At 42.0% G+C, this 16,365-nt stretch overlaps 1 protein-coding gene and 1 non-coding gene across 2 annotated transcripts; both read left to right on the top strand.

Annotated features, from left to right (window-relative positions):
• The first annotated feature begins 4,591 nt into the window (after positions 1-4,591).
• Positions 4,592-15,268, top strand: LOC139200264 (P2Y purinoceptor 3). The gene is made up of 3 exons (XM_070829521.1): positions 4,592-4,670; positions 13,779-14,224; positions 14,518-15,268. Exons 2-3 carry the CDS (start codon positions 13,788-13,790, stop codon positions 15,188-15,190), a joined length of 1,110 nt encoding a protein of 369 aa, XP_070685622.1. The 5' UTR covers positions 4,592-4,670; positions 13,779-13,787; the 3' UTR covers positions 15,191-15,268.
• trnaa-agc (transfer RNA alanine (anticodon AGC)) lies at positions 10,077-10,149 on the top strand. Its single transcript has one exon. It is a non-coding gene; the product is annotated as a tRNA-Ala (tRNA).
• Positions 15,269-16,365: the final 1,097 nt, after the last annotated feature.

The following is a 16,365-nucleotide window of genomic DNA, read 5'->3' as shown; positions in this document are numbered from 1 at the left end:
CATGTCACACTTTGATATGTGAATTTGAATTGAATCTGTGCAACTGTATTGTAACTAAATTGTCTTGGTTGGTTCTGATTTTTCCCTCTAATCGCACATCGCTAAATGCTTCTTCCTCTCATGTTTTGACAACAGGCTGAGGTAAGGACACCAACACTAACCAGGCTTGAGACACTTCTTTTTTTTTTTTTACAGTCTACATTCAAATAAAATAACCAAAAAGCATTATTTCGTTTATGGCTGCGACAGACAGGCAACAAAGAACACTCGCTCTTTCACTTCCCTCTGTGTCTACCACCACATTTCCTACCAGTTGTGCAATACTCACCCACATTTGCTGAACAAACACTGACACACACCTCTTTTACGTACAATGCCCCACCAAACGCACACAATCTAATTTTTATCCTTCACAGTAATGAGTTGATCGCTGCCATGTACACTGACATAAAACACAGCAGAACAGTATCCCATATTAAGCTTTTGTGGATTTTTAGATAAATGTAATTTGTTTAGCCGGAGTTTTAATCCCAAACAAAGTGCATGCTAAGTTTCTCTGACTATTCTTATCTTGCTCTTTCCTTACTCTATTCTCTTTCCGGTCACACACACATTATCATCATCAGAGCTCTAATCAGTGCCAAAATATGATCCATCATCCCATCAATCAAAAGTTTATATTATATTCCGCTTTTCATACAAAAAATAAAAGCAGCTGTAAAACGCAATGTGACTGAAGAGTGATCAGGTCAGTACACTGACACGGTAACATCCCCCAATATCTAAATATAAAGATAAATATAATATAAATAGATCTAGATATCTTGTTTGGTTAACATTAGCCGCTGGTCACACAAGACCCAGTAAGGCTCTAGTAGCAAGCCCCTGTGTGTGTGTGTGTGTGTGTGTGTGTGTGTGAGGGTGTGTTTTATTTTGTCTAAATTCAACTGATCCTTCACAAGAGGAGAGACCTGTCAAAAATTACAGTCTTACTTTAAAGTCAAAAGATTTTCACATGAAAGCACATTCATGTGTAAAAGTGGCTAGTGCAAATGAAACACAGGACATGCCAGAGAAGTGTGTAAAAGTAAAGATGCATAAAAACTAAAGAGATGGTAGTACTAGGGAGAATAGAATAACACTTAGACAAGACGTTTCAGAATGTAGTTGAGCTTATGAGCGCTAATGACGATGACCACTGTGGCCATAGAGGCTCATTACTGAGTAACAAATGACTTAATTAATTTGTCCATCATCCGCTGGGATCCTTCAGGCCACATCGTGCAGCAACACATGGCCTCACAGCTGGAGGTTTATCCCTCCGTCAGTAAGTGCTTCAAAACAGAAGAGGAAATCTGCAACTGTGCATCTGCAGCTTCGTCTCAGCATGTATCCGTTTTACATGGAGATCTTCACTGTGTTTTTACAGCGTAGTCCGACCACAGTATACACTATTTATTTCACAGACATGTGGATCAGTCACCTGATATTTTAAAAATGGCTAAGCATGGATCATACTCTCTTCAAATCCTTGCGTTTCTTCCCCTCCAGGTTTCCCATTTAAGACATTATAGCTCATCTCCAATGGGAGCTTGTAAAATCTCAGAGTGCATGTGTTAAAGCTGTCAGTGCAGGAGTATTGTGTGCACGTCACCGACACGAACAAAACACACACGGCTTTTTTAAGCAGACATCAGGTAAATCATAACTTCCCGTTACGGATATGCAATCATGCATACATAAAGTGCTTAACATGCTGTACATAGACACATTGTCACCCACGATCAGGTCTGACAGGCTGTTTCATGGGTTTTTAAGTTGAAGTGACAGCGTCGGACAGCCTGTAAAAACCAGTTGCAGGTTGTAAAAACATTCCTTCTCTCGGGGCATTCATAGGACGGCGATGGCGTGTGAAAACAGCACAAGAGAAAGTTTGCAATGAAGATTTAGCTCAAGTGGTCTACGTGAACGTACGGGCCGTCAAGAGTACACGCCAGGAGGAGCCTTTTGTGGGAAAGCACGCACGAAGGCAGTTATGTTTTGCTTTGGGTTGTTGGAATATTTCTTGGTAAAACTGTGCTGCCACGAGAACCAACTGTGATCAGAAAATAAAATTCAGATTAAAATATTTATTCGTGATGTCACCCAATCCTAAAGTGCAGCTTCTCCTTCAACAGAAGTCAGCCGTGCCATTGCGGATGCACAGAAGGGTGGAGGCCGAGGATGACGAGGATTTGGATGAGAGGGGCTCATGCGATGCTCCACAGTCATTACGACATGTGCTGATGAAGCCTTGAGCAACTTGTTTCTGAAGGGAAATGAACTCCACTTCCCCTGTCTGGACACGTCTCAGTTTCAACACGACAAATGAGCTCATCCATAAAATAATTTTCTCTGTTAGAGGCAGAGAAAGCGGGCCAATAGATTTATCCCCCTCGTTCTCTTTCACTGCTCTTACATGTTGGTTTTTTTGTGCCATATCGACTGTGTAAGATTGTTAAGTTCAAATTGTTTCTCTATACAGATGCTATTTAAACTTCGTCAAACAACCATTGCTGCGCTCTTATGTCAACGTGTGTGGCCGAGGGTAATTGCAGCCAATTTTCTAGTCTTGTGTTTACTGATTCTGTATAAGCTAACAAACTGATGATCAGTCATCTTGTTTGTCTCTCTTCCAGGGCAGAGGCTAATTCATGTGAACGCCACAGGTCGCTTGAATTCAAACTCAGAGATGCTTTTATTTATTGTTTTAATCTGTCACACAAAAAAACACTTGTCAGCTAGTACTCTCTTCTGGCTTGGTCATATTAATCCTGAGATCTGGCTTTTCAAACTCCCTACAAACACACTCACACGGTCAGCCGGCACAAACACCGGCTTCATCTTGCAGAGTTAATAGCGCCAATGCGCAGTTTTAAAGCAGCTCAGTAAAACAACTGAAGATGGACAGTGATGTGACTCAAGCTGCAAGCTGTAAAATGTATTTTCTTATCAACAGGCAAGACCGACATAGTCCATATGAGTGATTTGCGCTGCATCACTTCATCAGACTTGTCAAAGAATGCCATAAAACCATAGTCTTACGGCTCATACTGTCATTTTCCAAGCTTTGGATTTGACATCTACAGCGAGTGATGTCTATTCAAATCAATCACTCGCACTGAATAAGTCATAAAGGAAATATAAAGGCGTGTGACTGAAGGCTGACGTGGGGACAGACAGTTCTCCTCCTCATCACTGGCTCCTGACATTGACAAGTTTTACAATAACATATGATGCGACTACTGAGGAGAGACTCACTGTGAATGGTGAGGCAGGCCTGCAAAAATGTATTTTCACATGACAAACCGAGAAAGTAGACGTGAGGAATGGCCTGCATGTAGTCCAAGAACAAGAGGACACAATGTGCACCAATACTTTGTGTACTCTGACAACACAGACATGCAATAACAGACCTCAGGCTCTCAATCTCCAGATCAGGATCCAAAACAGAACCATTACTTCTTTTTTCAGATGTTGGCCTTCGTATAGTCTGTTAGTTCTGTACTTTACCACTGCCTCATTGTGGGCACTGAAAACCTACACTAAATACACCACACATATCCAGCTGTTCTTTAAAACCCCTCTCATTAAACCCGATGATACCTGAGGGAGCAAATGTCACATGATCCAGCAGCCATGACAGCACCTGTGCACCTATTTAGTCCAACCCAGCCTCTTTATGGGCGTCACTGATAGCAGGTAGTCTTCACAAAGACTGCCTTTCCCAAGTGTGAGTCTCTGCTGTGGCTGTCTTATCAGATAAATATTCCGATGGAAACCGGATGCAGTGACGCTGACAAATCGAATAGGAGCATAATAAAAGTCTCATAAACTCCCAACGAGATTAGACCCAGTGGCACATGAAAAAAACAAGTGTCACTCTCACTGTTTTCCACAAGTTGCCAAAGTTTAATGCCGCTGAGCAGCAAACCATAATGAGGTAGTTTTACTCACATTTAGCATTAGAAATACAACCCTAACCCCAATATTAATTAAATCAAAGTGTGAATGCAGTCACTGACTTTTCAAAGAGTGTTTTTAGCCAGTTTAGCCTTCGATTTCAACCGTGAGCTAAGTAGCATTTAGCTTAAAACATGGTCGCCATGGTTATTTGACGTGGGAGCATTTGGAATGTTCGTCATGAACGTCATTCAGTGTTCGAGGTTCTACTAAAATGCTTCTCCTCACTGTTTCATTATCTAATTTATCTTTTATTAGTTATTATTTAGTCGACAAATATTGACAAAGTAGGCAAAAAAAAAAAAGTAGTGCATAGAAGCGTAGAAGCACCTCCTACATGTTGAATCGTTAGTAAGTAAGAATCATTGCGCGTGCGTGGCCCCGGTGTAGCGCGCGCCGCAGTCAGGTGCAGCAGAGTGTGCGAAGTGTCTCGAGCTCCAGGCAGCACGCGGGTCACAGCACGGAGACACGGCGACTCTAAAGGGTCGGCGTTTGTGTTCACAGTGATTTTCTTTACACTTGTTTTCTCCCGCGGTTTTGTCTCCCTCCCTCCCACCGCGCCGAGCTGGGCTTTGTTGTCACGGAGGAGAGAAGCAGCAGGTCCCCTGTTATGGATAAGCGGCCAACTTGTTGATGTTGCCTCTTAATTCTTTTAGCCGTCAGTCAAGGTAAGTTGAATTTGTTTACGGGTTTCCTGACTTATTTTTCTCACTAAGCTCTAAAGGAATGCGCATTGTGCACTTAAGGCATTTGAACTAAACCAACTTATTATCCTCATTGGAGCAAAGCGTGGCTGCGTTCTTAGATACTAGTCTCATAATATCAGATGTAAGTGACATTTTAGCCCCAGTGGTGTCGTCGTGCTGTTATTATCACAGCGTTATAGCTTTATTGTGATATCTGCATCCTTCCTAACGCGAATTAAAGGATAATTTCAGCCAGGAAATGTTAATGAAACAGACAGTGAACTAAATGAACCAGCTGCACGCACCAATAGGACGCTTGTGGTAAAGTAAGTCGCTGAAATGTAATGTAACGTAATGTAACGTAATGTCACTGAAAGTCTCACAGACCCACCAAGCCTGGCAAGTGTTCCTCTGTTCCGCTGCAGGAAGATTTATGCCCTGTGTGCACTTGAAAGGGAAGTTGTTGCGCTGTCATTGTGGTTTTGATTAGAGTGCTGTGATAACATCAGATTAGGTGCATGCCTTCTCTGTTCTTCTCCCCAGTGATTTCCCCGCACAAAGCGACAAAAATCAAAAATCTCTCTCAGTCTGGGATGTAACAGAACCAGAACCCACGTACCCTCAGGCAAGGCACTAACCTGCCGCCAGCTGCCTCGCTGCCTGCTTCAGGGCACCAAGGTTTTATGGTGCACATACCAGGTTGGAATATCTGTGACAAAATGTAGCGGGACGTTTTGCAGAACACTAGAATGAAAATGAGGATGAGGCTAGTTGTCGTGCCCACAGTCTCAAACCACAAAAATTAGGCCATAAAATCATCCTGGGAAATTTGGCATCAGTGTACATTGTTTCAGCGAAAGAAAATACCGTAAAATTCTGTTTGCAGAAGCTCATTCATAGTCACAAATCTTGGGAGATATGTGTCAGACCTTTTTATATACACAGAATTGGACAATCACGTGCATATTTTACAAGAGAATTAGAGTTAAGAGTATTAAGGGCAGAGATATATGCCGTGTGTGTGGTTTGTTCTCGTTCATGCATGCTGATTTGAATCTTGCAAACTTGATTAATGGCTATGTTTTTCAATCCAACATCTGCCAATATGAGTTATGTGACAGCCAGCAGAGTGTCCGCAGAGCAACCATCTGTTATTATATCTGCACCAACCATCTGAGAATGCCCAGTGCAGGGTTTCACAACAGTGGCCTCACAATGTTATCTCACTGCAACAGGTGATTAAGTTTATACTTTACTCAGAGCAAACAGAGACATTAAATAGCATCCTCACAGGTAGCGAAGCCGACACATATACGAGACAGCGACAAGGCCGCCCATTCAGAGTGAAGAGAAAGTGCATAACATATGAATTACATAATGCAGTTGACATTTACTTTCAATATCGGTAAATCTGGTGAATATTTTCTTGCGTACTTTAACAATTGTGTGATCTACAGAGTGTCAGAAGATGGTGAAACATGGCCATCACAGTGTCCTGATGCAAAGGTGACTTGTGTGACCAGCAGCCTAAAACCTCCAAATAGCATGCTGTTGCATGAGACAAAAAAGCAAATCCTCAATTTCCTCAAATCCTCTAGAATCCTCAGAATTTGGAAATTGGTAATTTTTGGCATTACTGTTTGAAAAACAAGTTGAATAATTCATAATTTAAGCTTTAAGCACGTCATTTGACATAATTGCTTCCCTTTAGATACTACATACATCATCTCCGCTGTTAATGACACCAGTGGAAAAATAGTGAAGAGGGATTTCTTGTGTAATACGCTTATATTACACAACTTTAAATGTCACACTTATCTTTCATTTTTTATAGCAGCAAGAGAAATGCACCCCACTCCACTGAAAACAAGAAAGAGAATCATTTCTGCTGAGCTTCCACGTGCTAAAGCCTGGCACACTTTCCGTGGGACTTTGGCATAGTTACTGTGTTTTTAGTAAAGATTCCTTTCTGCCAGGCAATCATCAGGCTCCTCAGCTTCTGTTTTGTCTGACTGGGAACAGAAATATTAATTTAACACTGGTTTAGAGACGCCCGGACAGAGACAGAGAGGTGCTATAGAGCGAGAGAGAGAGCTGTAGTTGTTTTCAGGACAAAGTTTAGTGCGTGGCGTCACTTCACTGAGTAAATAATCAAAAGCTCAGTGGCAGACATCCCATACATGCCAAACAAAATGGCTCCTTTAAATTGGTAATTCAATGTGAATGTCCGCAGATAAATCTGACTTCTCTGCTTGAGTAGCATTTAGAGGGATCTCTCCTATAATTTGTCTTAATTCGGGAACCATAGCAACCAGAGCTAATGTTAAAAAACTACTGCCTATTTTCCCAAGATTCTCAGAGATGTATGGGGACATTTCTTTTTTTTCCTGTCTCTATGTTTTACTGACTCTGCTTTTCCCAGAGATACAGTCACATCCCCTCTGCACCTCAAACCCATGACAACAGCCACCACAGGGCTCAGGCTAACTGCTACGTACCACCCTGTTAAGCTTTTTGCCCGGCGAAAGTTGCTGTAACAGCTTGTTACAGCAACTTGCAGCAGCTTATCTTTGGAAAAACATGTTTTTCTGTCAAAAGTAAAAAGAATCAACAACAATTACCATTCAAGAGCAAATACCAGCCCCTTGACAGCAACAAAAATATTTGTGCATTCTTGAGATGTGCATTATCATCAAGGCCTTGTTATTCTAATGATAAGAGAGCACAAGGACAGAGGCAGGAGAGAGGCAAGTAAACATGACCTTTCCAGTAAGCCTTTTTTGTGTCTATGTGTTGTCTGTATGAACCAAACAGAAAAGTTTTTAGTTGACCTACAACTTGTACATTTGATTTTATCCATGCTCATTGCCTTTATCCCTAACTAGCTATGCAGGGAGATGGCATCCCCAGTCTTCATCCTGTCTACCAATCTCTGATTGGTCAGTCGCCTCTGTAGCTGGGGATGCAACACTAGACCTATATGAATTCCTGAACAAATCAGAGATGAGGATGGTGATTCAGATGTCAGCTCTTAGGTCTGCATACAGTGTTTCTTTATGTGGGTCATTTAATGGGTTTATTTAAAAGTTTACAGCAGAGACACAACAAATCCAACCAGGGATGTTATGGATCAGCCACGGGGCCGCTTGGAATCTGCATAATTATTAAATGGTCATGCAAAGCGTTGTGCTATCTTTTCATAGCAACTGCTACGACGTCTTCCGTGGTGATTGAAAATGACTTCAACACAGTGGCTACATTTTTGGCTACTGAGTGGTCAGGGTGAGACAAAACAAAGTGCCCCCCCAACCTCCCCACTACTCCAACCAGTAACCAGCTAACCTGAACACAGTGATTTAATAAGGTGAAACAGACTGACGGTTTAGTCTTATGATCATGTCAGGCCCAACCTGGTGGTGGATCCACATTTTAGGCTTCAGTGCCCGATGCTCCACTACCCCTTCACTGTACTCTACTTATTTCATCAGAGCTGCATTCACTTCCCCTGAGTGTGGCAACAGCTTGACTGCCGTCTATCAGTCTTTACATGTCTGATGAAATCCTCACTATAAATCCTTACAGCAGCACGCAGCAACACGTTTTGTCAGTACTACATCAGTGGGCTAGAAGTAACTGGCTCAACATTTTGGTTTGGTTCTGCCAGAAGGCAATTTACTGCATACATTTTGTTGTCTAGCCAAGCAATAATTTTCATATTTGCACTTTCTTGCACCATTTCTGTGGAAGTCAAACAATTTCTGCAAACACATCATTTTTCAGAGAAGACCAAGAAAGCGAGGGATTAGCTCAAATGTGTGTGTTGCCTGCTTGGTATGTGAAAGATACTCTGTGGTCTTTGAGGAGAGTTTGAGGTTGTTTATTAGGATCAGTGTTGACTTATTGTAGTTAGGGCTCTCTGGTGCAGCAAGCAACTGTTTTATTCTCCTGCTGGCCATATGGCAAGCAGTGTGCTTGTGTTGAACTGCAGCCGTCCTTGTCACCCAGGGATCTATTTATGGTGCAGCTGACTGGTTTAAAATGTCTCCTGTGTTATGGCCACTGTGCCTGTCCTCAGGACTCATATTAGCCTTCACCGTATTAGCTAGGATAATCAGTAAAGGGGTTTTCCCCCTAATTAAGACAAAGTGAAAAGTGTGTGTGTGTTTTGCCACTGCAACTGCATCTGTCTCTGTTGGGAAAATGAAATAATGTTTGTTGTTTATCTCTGTAAAGGGGATAGTTATGTTCCTGTGTCTGTGTGAGTGTGCTATATTTCAGCAGAGGGCATGAATCATTGATTAGCAGGGCGAGGGACAGTAGAGATCAGAGATGGGAAACTAATTGGAGTCAAATTGTTCCCTGCTCTCTCCTCCGTTCATTTGCATCTTCTGCTCTACAGAGAGGCACCCACAGCTGATGAACCCAGATTATTATGTATTTGACTGTGTGTGTGTGTGTGTGTGTGTGTGTGGTAGGGGAGCTGGTTGCCTGTTCAGTAGAGAGGTAGTGGAAAGTGCCTTTTTTGTGTAATCGATAGATTTAGTGCTGAAACTGTTAAATTCTTAATTTCAGTAAAGCAAAACATTTGTTTTTTCAGCTTCTCAAATGGGAGATTGGTTGATTTGTCTTTGTTGTTTCCTTGACAAAACAAGCTTTTCAAAAATGTTACCTTGGGGCCTTGGAAATTGAGATGGGCACTTTCACTATTTTCATATGACTTAACAACGAATCTTAGAAAGAATCAACAGATTAATGAAATAACAATATTGCCCTAATTTAATCATTGCTGTCGTTGTCTGCACTTTCTGGTTTTGCAACAAAACAAGCTGTAAAAACAACACTGACATGACAAGGATGATATGATGATGTGGCAAATTTGTTAGAAAACAGGTAACACTTCCAGCGGACACAGAGCAGCGGCAGAACGGCAGAGATTCCTCTCTGTCTCCATGTGTGTTAAAGAAAGTAATAGCCAGGCTCTGCTAGCTGCTGCAGCTGTTGACACTCTCTCGGTTGTGTCATGTGTTACCTTAACCAGGGTTCAAAAGTCCCGATGGTACCACACTGAATAATCATTAAAACTGTGCATATGGAGTTTGATTTACAACCCTGTTGGCTCTATGTTCAGCTGTTAATCTCCTATATTTGTCCTGAGTTTCATTCTGAAATCTTGGTTTATAAATAATCTTGTGTCACCCTCAGCTCTGCCTTTTGGCACGCCAGAGAGTGTAGACTGCAGCGTCTGTCTTGTCAAAGCATGTGTGAGTGAGAAGGAAAACTGGGTGCGGGAGTGTTGCTGTCATTGACTGGTAACATTAATCCCATGTGCTGAGGTCGTTTACCTCAGCATGGTACCATATGTCATATAATTCTCTATGTGGGCATGTAGGGGAATTAGCTCAAATGGTAGAGCGCTCGCTTAGCATGCGAGAGGTAGCGGGATCGATGCCCGCATTCTCCAATCAGCCTTTTGACTGTAAAAGCAATGCTTTTAACAGTAAGAGAAGTTCTACTGACTATCAATCCTACAAATGAAATCAGCATGAAATGGCAATGTCGTCTTCAGTAACAATATTTATTGCCAGGCATTCCAGGTTATCATAACATTTACAGTAATACTGTACATCAGCATTGGTCCTTTCTTAGATCAAGCTTTAGCAATGCAGCGTCATGTGATTTTCCCCTCAGTGTGCTGGAAATGTAACAGCTTGTTTTCCCACAGAAAGGTATTGGCAAGTTTCAGGAGACCTGCCAAAAATACTGCAAGTATGTGGGCAGAAAAAGCTGCTCTGAGTCATAGATCAAAAGTAGATGAATCCTTCACACCCATAATGACACTGCCAAGTAAAGGTCGGTGAGCAATGTTTTAATTAGTATTTGCTGTAAGTGTTGGGATGAAGTAAAGATGTGGCTTGAAATGACACTTGCAAAACTTAAAGTTTTAAGTGTTCTCGTCTAAAAATAGTCTGTACACTAGTAAGCCTCTGCGTCTTTTGTTGGTTTCCATTTAATACTGAGCAATGCTTCTTCATACGTATGCATTAATGCGTAATTTTAGAAACCCCACGGTTATCTGAGGTATTTCTATAAACACACAGAAGACTAAATCATTGTTTTTGTGCTCATTTTACTTGGATTGAACAGTCCAAAAAAATGTTACCCACCTTACATGTGCCTACAAAAAACACTGACTCTGTAGTCATTCTGCGGATATATATATTATGATAAACCATGATATAATACAATGTGGGTCTTTTTGCCGTGCTTCAATGTGTTTGTCTATTATACTGCTATTAAGCTAAAATCAATGCAGATTAGGAAATGGATACAGCCTGGAGACTCTTAACCCAGAAGCCATCAGAGGCACATACACACACAGAAACACACAGAGTGCAGATATGAGCACTTAGAGGCCTGTGATTACTGCTTGCTCTCTGGAGTGTTTGGAAATTGGACACACAGCCATATCAAACACACACCTCAGGTTTTAGGAGCGCTCTGTGGCACATGCTATTCTATGCACGGTTCATGCCGATGACGGCTGCAAATGGTTTTCCCCTATTCCCTAATTAATTTAAAAAGAAATGAATTCTTAAAAGTTTATTAATTTTTCATGAACAGGATCCTCCTCCAGTGATGTGCGATTATCTGCTCCACAGTCCTGATGGGGTGCAGATATTCAACCATCATCAGGAAACAGAGCTACACTTGTTTCAGTAGGCTGCTGTCAGCTGTTATTCCTGCTTTGCTTTGTAGACCAATGATTTGCTTGCAAGGGCTTGTAGGATCCAGATTTCAGAATTATTTTTCCCTTTTTTTGTCCTATGTATTGTAGAAAACCTTGCAGTGAGACACTAGACAAAGGAGACCCGCCCATGACCTGAGTAGCTCTTCAGTAAAGTGAATAATACACATGGTTTCATGCTACTGCTTGTTTTGACATATAAACTGTGTCTGCATGCAAACAAGCACAAAGTGACACAACTTCACAAACAGGACGCACTGTCACCTTGGCTGTCCACAAGGAAAGTTACAGCATGGGTCGAAGCTTTAACATCAAAATCAGACAAAGAAAAGTTGTGTTCATTACACTCCGTCCCTGGAGGTTACATATAGTCAGCCCACTAAAGGTGGCCTGAACACAAAGTCTGGCCACAAGAGGGGAAAAGCATGATTTATGGTGTTAATCAGACATGACTCTCTACAGCTCATTGTTTTCAGAAAGCTTGGCGATTTGAGTGACTACCATGACGTCATTGGGGTTTAGGCTATCCAAAAAAGTTGGTCTCAAGACTTCGCTTCAGACACCCTAATCAACAAATCCAAGAATCGAACAACGTTTGAATGAGTCATCAGCAAATAAAGCCCACTGCATAGCACTTTCCAAAACCTTTGTCATTTCTGCTCATTGGATCAGTGTAGGGAAATGTTTTATGGTCTGCTGGCACTCTGCTCCCTCTCCCTCCCCATCTCCTCCACGCACTCTACCAGTGAAATCATGCGTCACAGCTGTTTACAACAAATACTTCATGCACCCACATAGAGGAAAAACACACGCTCATAAAACAAGGTTTTTAAAAGCACACAAAGACAATGTTTTATGCAGATACAAGACACCACGTGTATGCACCCGTACGCATTTCTGCAGAAGGGGTGTTAGTTGTGAAATGCCATGAATCACAGTCTGACAAGGCTACGGAGGAAGTGGCTTAAGCCAATCACTTACTCGCCCACATGCTGCCATGAAGGAAATGGACATGATTGATGTCGGTGGTGGGAGCGGTAATTAAGATTGTTGATTAATCTCAGCCTTTTCCAGACAGTGTGAGTTGTGAGTGGGAGACCAGACAGTCTGCAGCGATTTTCATTTCAAAACTGGCAGCTGTCCTCTTGTTATTGAGTGATGGAAGGATTTAATTAGCATAATCTAATTGGCTAGCACTCATTTTATTGCCGTTATTTATTTTGGTACAGTTTTTGTACCAACAGCCCAGCAACTACTTCTTTAAAACAGGTGGGGCATAATTAAGTAAGATAATAATGGTACTTCAGTAATTTATTTAATGCAACTTAATTCTTCTATTCTACTGCATTCATAGCAAGCAAAAAATATGGTATATTATACAATACATAATAGTAATAAAGTATGATAATTAATAATAATTATAATAATTTACAGTGTAATGTATTGTATAATATACCAGAATGTTTTGCTTACAACCCTTTTAAAAGAAACCGTGTTAATATGCAACCCTTCGTCATCTCATGCATCTGTCTACCAGTTGTGACCAGTTAACCCAGAAGTGCTTTTTCTTGTTTTATCTTGCAACCCTTAGAGGCCTGGAGAGATGAATCATTCAGTAAATCACAAGAACCCTGAAATTTATCCTGCTACCCCTAGTGGTTGAGAAACACTATCCAACAGCATGTAAACTTGGTACAACTTATGTATTTTCATTTCAGGAAATGATTACTGGATGACTCCTACTTGTAATGAAGTATTTTTCTGTGGTGGTATTACTACTTGTACCTGAGTAAAAGATCGAAACACCCTTACTGCTGCTACCCTGCCTTTCCTACACAGCTCACAGCTACCCTGCAAGTATGTATCAAATGTAGCCTTCCCTAGTTTAACACTGCATACTGTACACAACATTCATGCTGCGCTAGTATCAAATAGTAATTAAGGGAACCCAGTTCAGTTTGATGTTGACAGGGCTCAAGGTGAAAGCTTCCCTGTGATATCGGAGATGTTGATGACATGAATAAAACATACAGTGATCTCTTGTGCCCTCTGGTGGAGAGTTTCTCTCTCTATCTGTGTTTGCTGACCTTTGAATACACAGTCATCACATGTCCACTGAGGAGCTCATGAAGCAGCACATATACCACCATGTACTATTATACTTTCATACATAGACGCGCATATACACTGTCTGTCAGTTTTATGCTTTCAGTTTTATCCTGTTCCGATGTTGCCATTAGAAGCAAAATCACATTCATTGGTGCATATCCACATCATCTGTTTTCATTTCAGCTAAGTTGTTGACATTAGTATTAAAATGATATCTCTCCCCGTTTCTCCTCCAGAATGTGAAGATGCCGCATTCTGTCAACACCTTCCCGACGGAAACTCTCTTCTCGAAAACCTTCCCTGTGGACTTCCTCTCCACCAGCCAACACCCTACAGAGCCATACGCAGCAGACAGCTTCATCGCCAGCGGCGGTAACATCAGCAGCATCAGTGGGTTCAGCGGCCTACGCTGCACCTATAAGGAAGACTTTAAACGTATTTTGCTTCCTGCTGTGTACACCTTTGTCTTCGTGCTCGGGCTTCCTCTCAACGCTGCTGTCATACTGAAGATATGGAGGACTCGGCCCAATCTGTCCAAAAACAACATCTACATGCTCAACTTGGCAATTGCCGACTTCCTGTATGTGATGTCACTTCCCCTGCTCATCTACAACTATGGCAGTCACGACTACTGGCCCTTTGGGGAGTTTGCCTGTAAACTGGTCAGGTTTCAGTTCTACAGGTGAGATACTTAAGATGATCTGACAGGTTTGAAGCATGCTGAAGCCTTCAGCAGTGCAGTGTCAGCCTTATTAGAGCTGGGGACAAGGTTTTACATATTCAGCTGAACAGAAATGGAACAACATACAACACAAAAAGCATGAGCGTGTCAAGTACGTGACCTGCACTGCTGCTGTTTGATACGAGGTGACGCCACCAGACACAAATGTAATAGATGTAATACGGCACACAAGAATGCAGCTTATTAAGATTCAACTTAACACTATTTTCTTATTTCTAATTTTCCTGTTTTAGTAATCTGCATGGCAGCATCCTCTTCCTCACCTGCATCAGCGTGCAGCGATATGTGGGCATTTGCCATCCTCTGGCGATGTGGCACAAGCAAGGTGGTCGCAGGACGGCGTGGTACATCTGCGGAGGGGTATGGCTGGTGGTGGTCGTCCTGTGCGCGCCAACTTTTCACTTCGCTGCCACGGGGATCCAGCGAAACCGCACGGTGTGCTATGATTTGAGTACGCCAAAGCATTCAGTAGACTACTATCCTTACGGCATGGCCCTGACCTTCCTGGGCTTCTTGTTGCCTTTTATGGGTGTGATGGTGTGCTACTGCCGGATGGCCCACATCCTCTGCCGCCCGGTGTCGCACCAGGGTGTCTCCATGGCGACGGGGGAGAAACGGGACAAGGCGGTGAGGATGATCATTGTGGTGGCGGCAGTGTTCTGCATAAGCTTCCTGCCATTTCACCTCACCAAGACCATGTACCTGGTGGTGCGTACTCTGCCTGGTGCGCCCTGCGAGACAAGAAACTTGTTTTCAATCATCTATAAGAGCACCAGGCCGTTTGCCAGCATGAACAGCTTTTTGGACCCTATTCTGTTTTACTTCACCCAGCCACGCTACCGCCAGAGCACCAGGAGGTTTGTGCTCAAAGTCACCACTCTGAGGGACAAGGGCACCAGTGTGTGAGGAACAGTACTTCATATGTTGCAGCAGTATTTCCTAAAGCCTTGGTGCTACACCAGTGGTGAACCCTAGTGTGCTGCAGAGTGGTACGTGTATTGGTCACTGAGTTTTATAACAGGTTTCCTTGTTCATGTTCTAATGCAAGCTGCAGTCCTTTATGCTTTTACCTAATACTCCCCCCTAAAATGAAGGTTGTAATCTTGTAATAAAAAAGGTAACGACTGACTGAGAAGCCTAGCAGGAGAAATTCCCAGAGCTGAAATAAAAATCCATATTCTCTTCTTACTCGCAGACTCTTAAATTGGCATAAACCATCAGCACCGTCACAGTAAGGGTGTATTTCTGCTGGGCAGTCAGTCAGTTTGGACACTTGAGCTTCTGTATTGCTTTTGCTGCTTTAATATTGTGGCAGAGCAATACTGCACATGTACATATAAGTGCTAATTATAGACTCAGCAGACCAGTGCATTCACATCCTGCATTGTGCAGTTACCAGTGAAACGTTTCCTTTCAGGCACTGCTGTGCACTGGCTATTAAAGGAGAAACTTTTTTGTTAATGGTATATTTTTTTTCTCTTTTGTTTCACACTGTGAATTACCATATTGAAAAATATATGATAATGTTTATATGACAAAAAAAAACTAAGTTGATTTTGAGATATGTGTGTGGTGGAGGTGGAGATGAATGAAGTAGAGATAAACAGAAAAAATAAATGTGTGTTTTAGGATAAAATCCACTATGGGACAAAGCCATGTAAAATGCTCAAAGCAAATGTTAATGTTCATGACTGCATGTTAGAGTTGCATGAAGCGCTTGTGCTGTTGAAATGTGCAGGCACTGGGGTGAAACTCACAAATTAAGTGGTGAGAGCAAGATGTTTTTATGTGGAGTATTACACTGTCATATGAAGGTTTCTTCTGATTGTTTCTTTTTGTAACCACTGTCTCAGACGTTGTTTCACCATAATTCAAGTTTTAAGGCTTGTTGTTGCATGTTTTCACCATTGGATGGTGTGTGCACCCCACTGCTCCTCTCTGTGTATAGTAGGGCTGTAAACATATTATCCAGTGAGGATTAGATCTTACCGGCTACAATCAGAGATAAACTTAGGCCAAAAAACTTAAGATTGCAACAAAATAGTCAGTCCAAGGCCGCACATGTATTTAAATCATCCAGT

Source organism: Pempheris klunzingeri, chromosome 4 (assembly GCF_042242105.1).
Source record: "Pempheris klunzingeri isolate RE-2024b chromosome 4, fPemKlu1.hap1, whole genome shotgun sequence".
Lineage (NCBI taxonomy): Eukaryota > Metazoa > Chordata > Actinopteri > Acropomatiformes > Pempheridae > Pempheris > Pempheris klunzingeri.
The sequence above is the reverse complement of the archived record's forward strand: the minus strand, read 5'-3'. Positions and strand labels throughout refer to the sequence as shown.

What these genes read in the sequence shown, in the direction of transcription:
- LOC139200264 (XM_070829521.1), top strand. Translation starts at nt 13,788, where the DNA reads ATGCCGCATTCTGTCAACACCTTCCCGACGGAAACTCTCTTCTCGAAA. An exon ending in GTCAGGTTTCAGTTCTACAG is followed by an intron (nt 14,225 to 14,517) that starts GTGAGATACTTA and finishes TTCCTGTTTTAG; the next exon opens with TAATCTGCATGGCAGCATCC.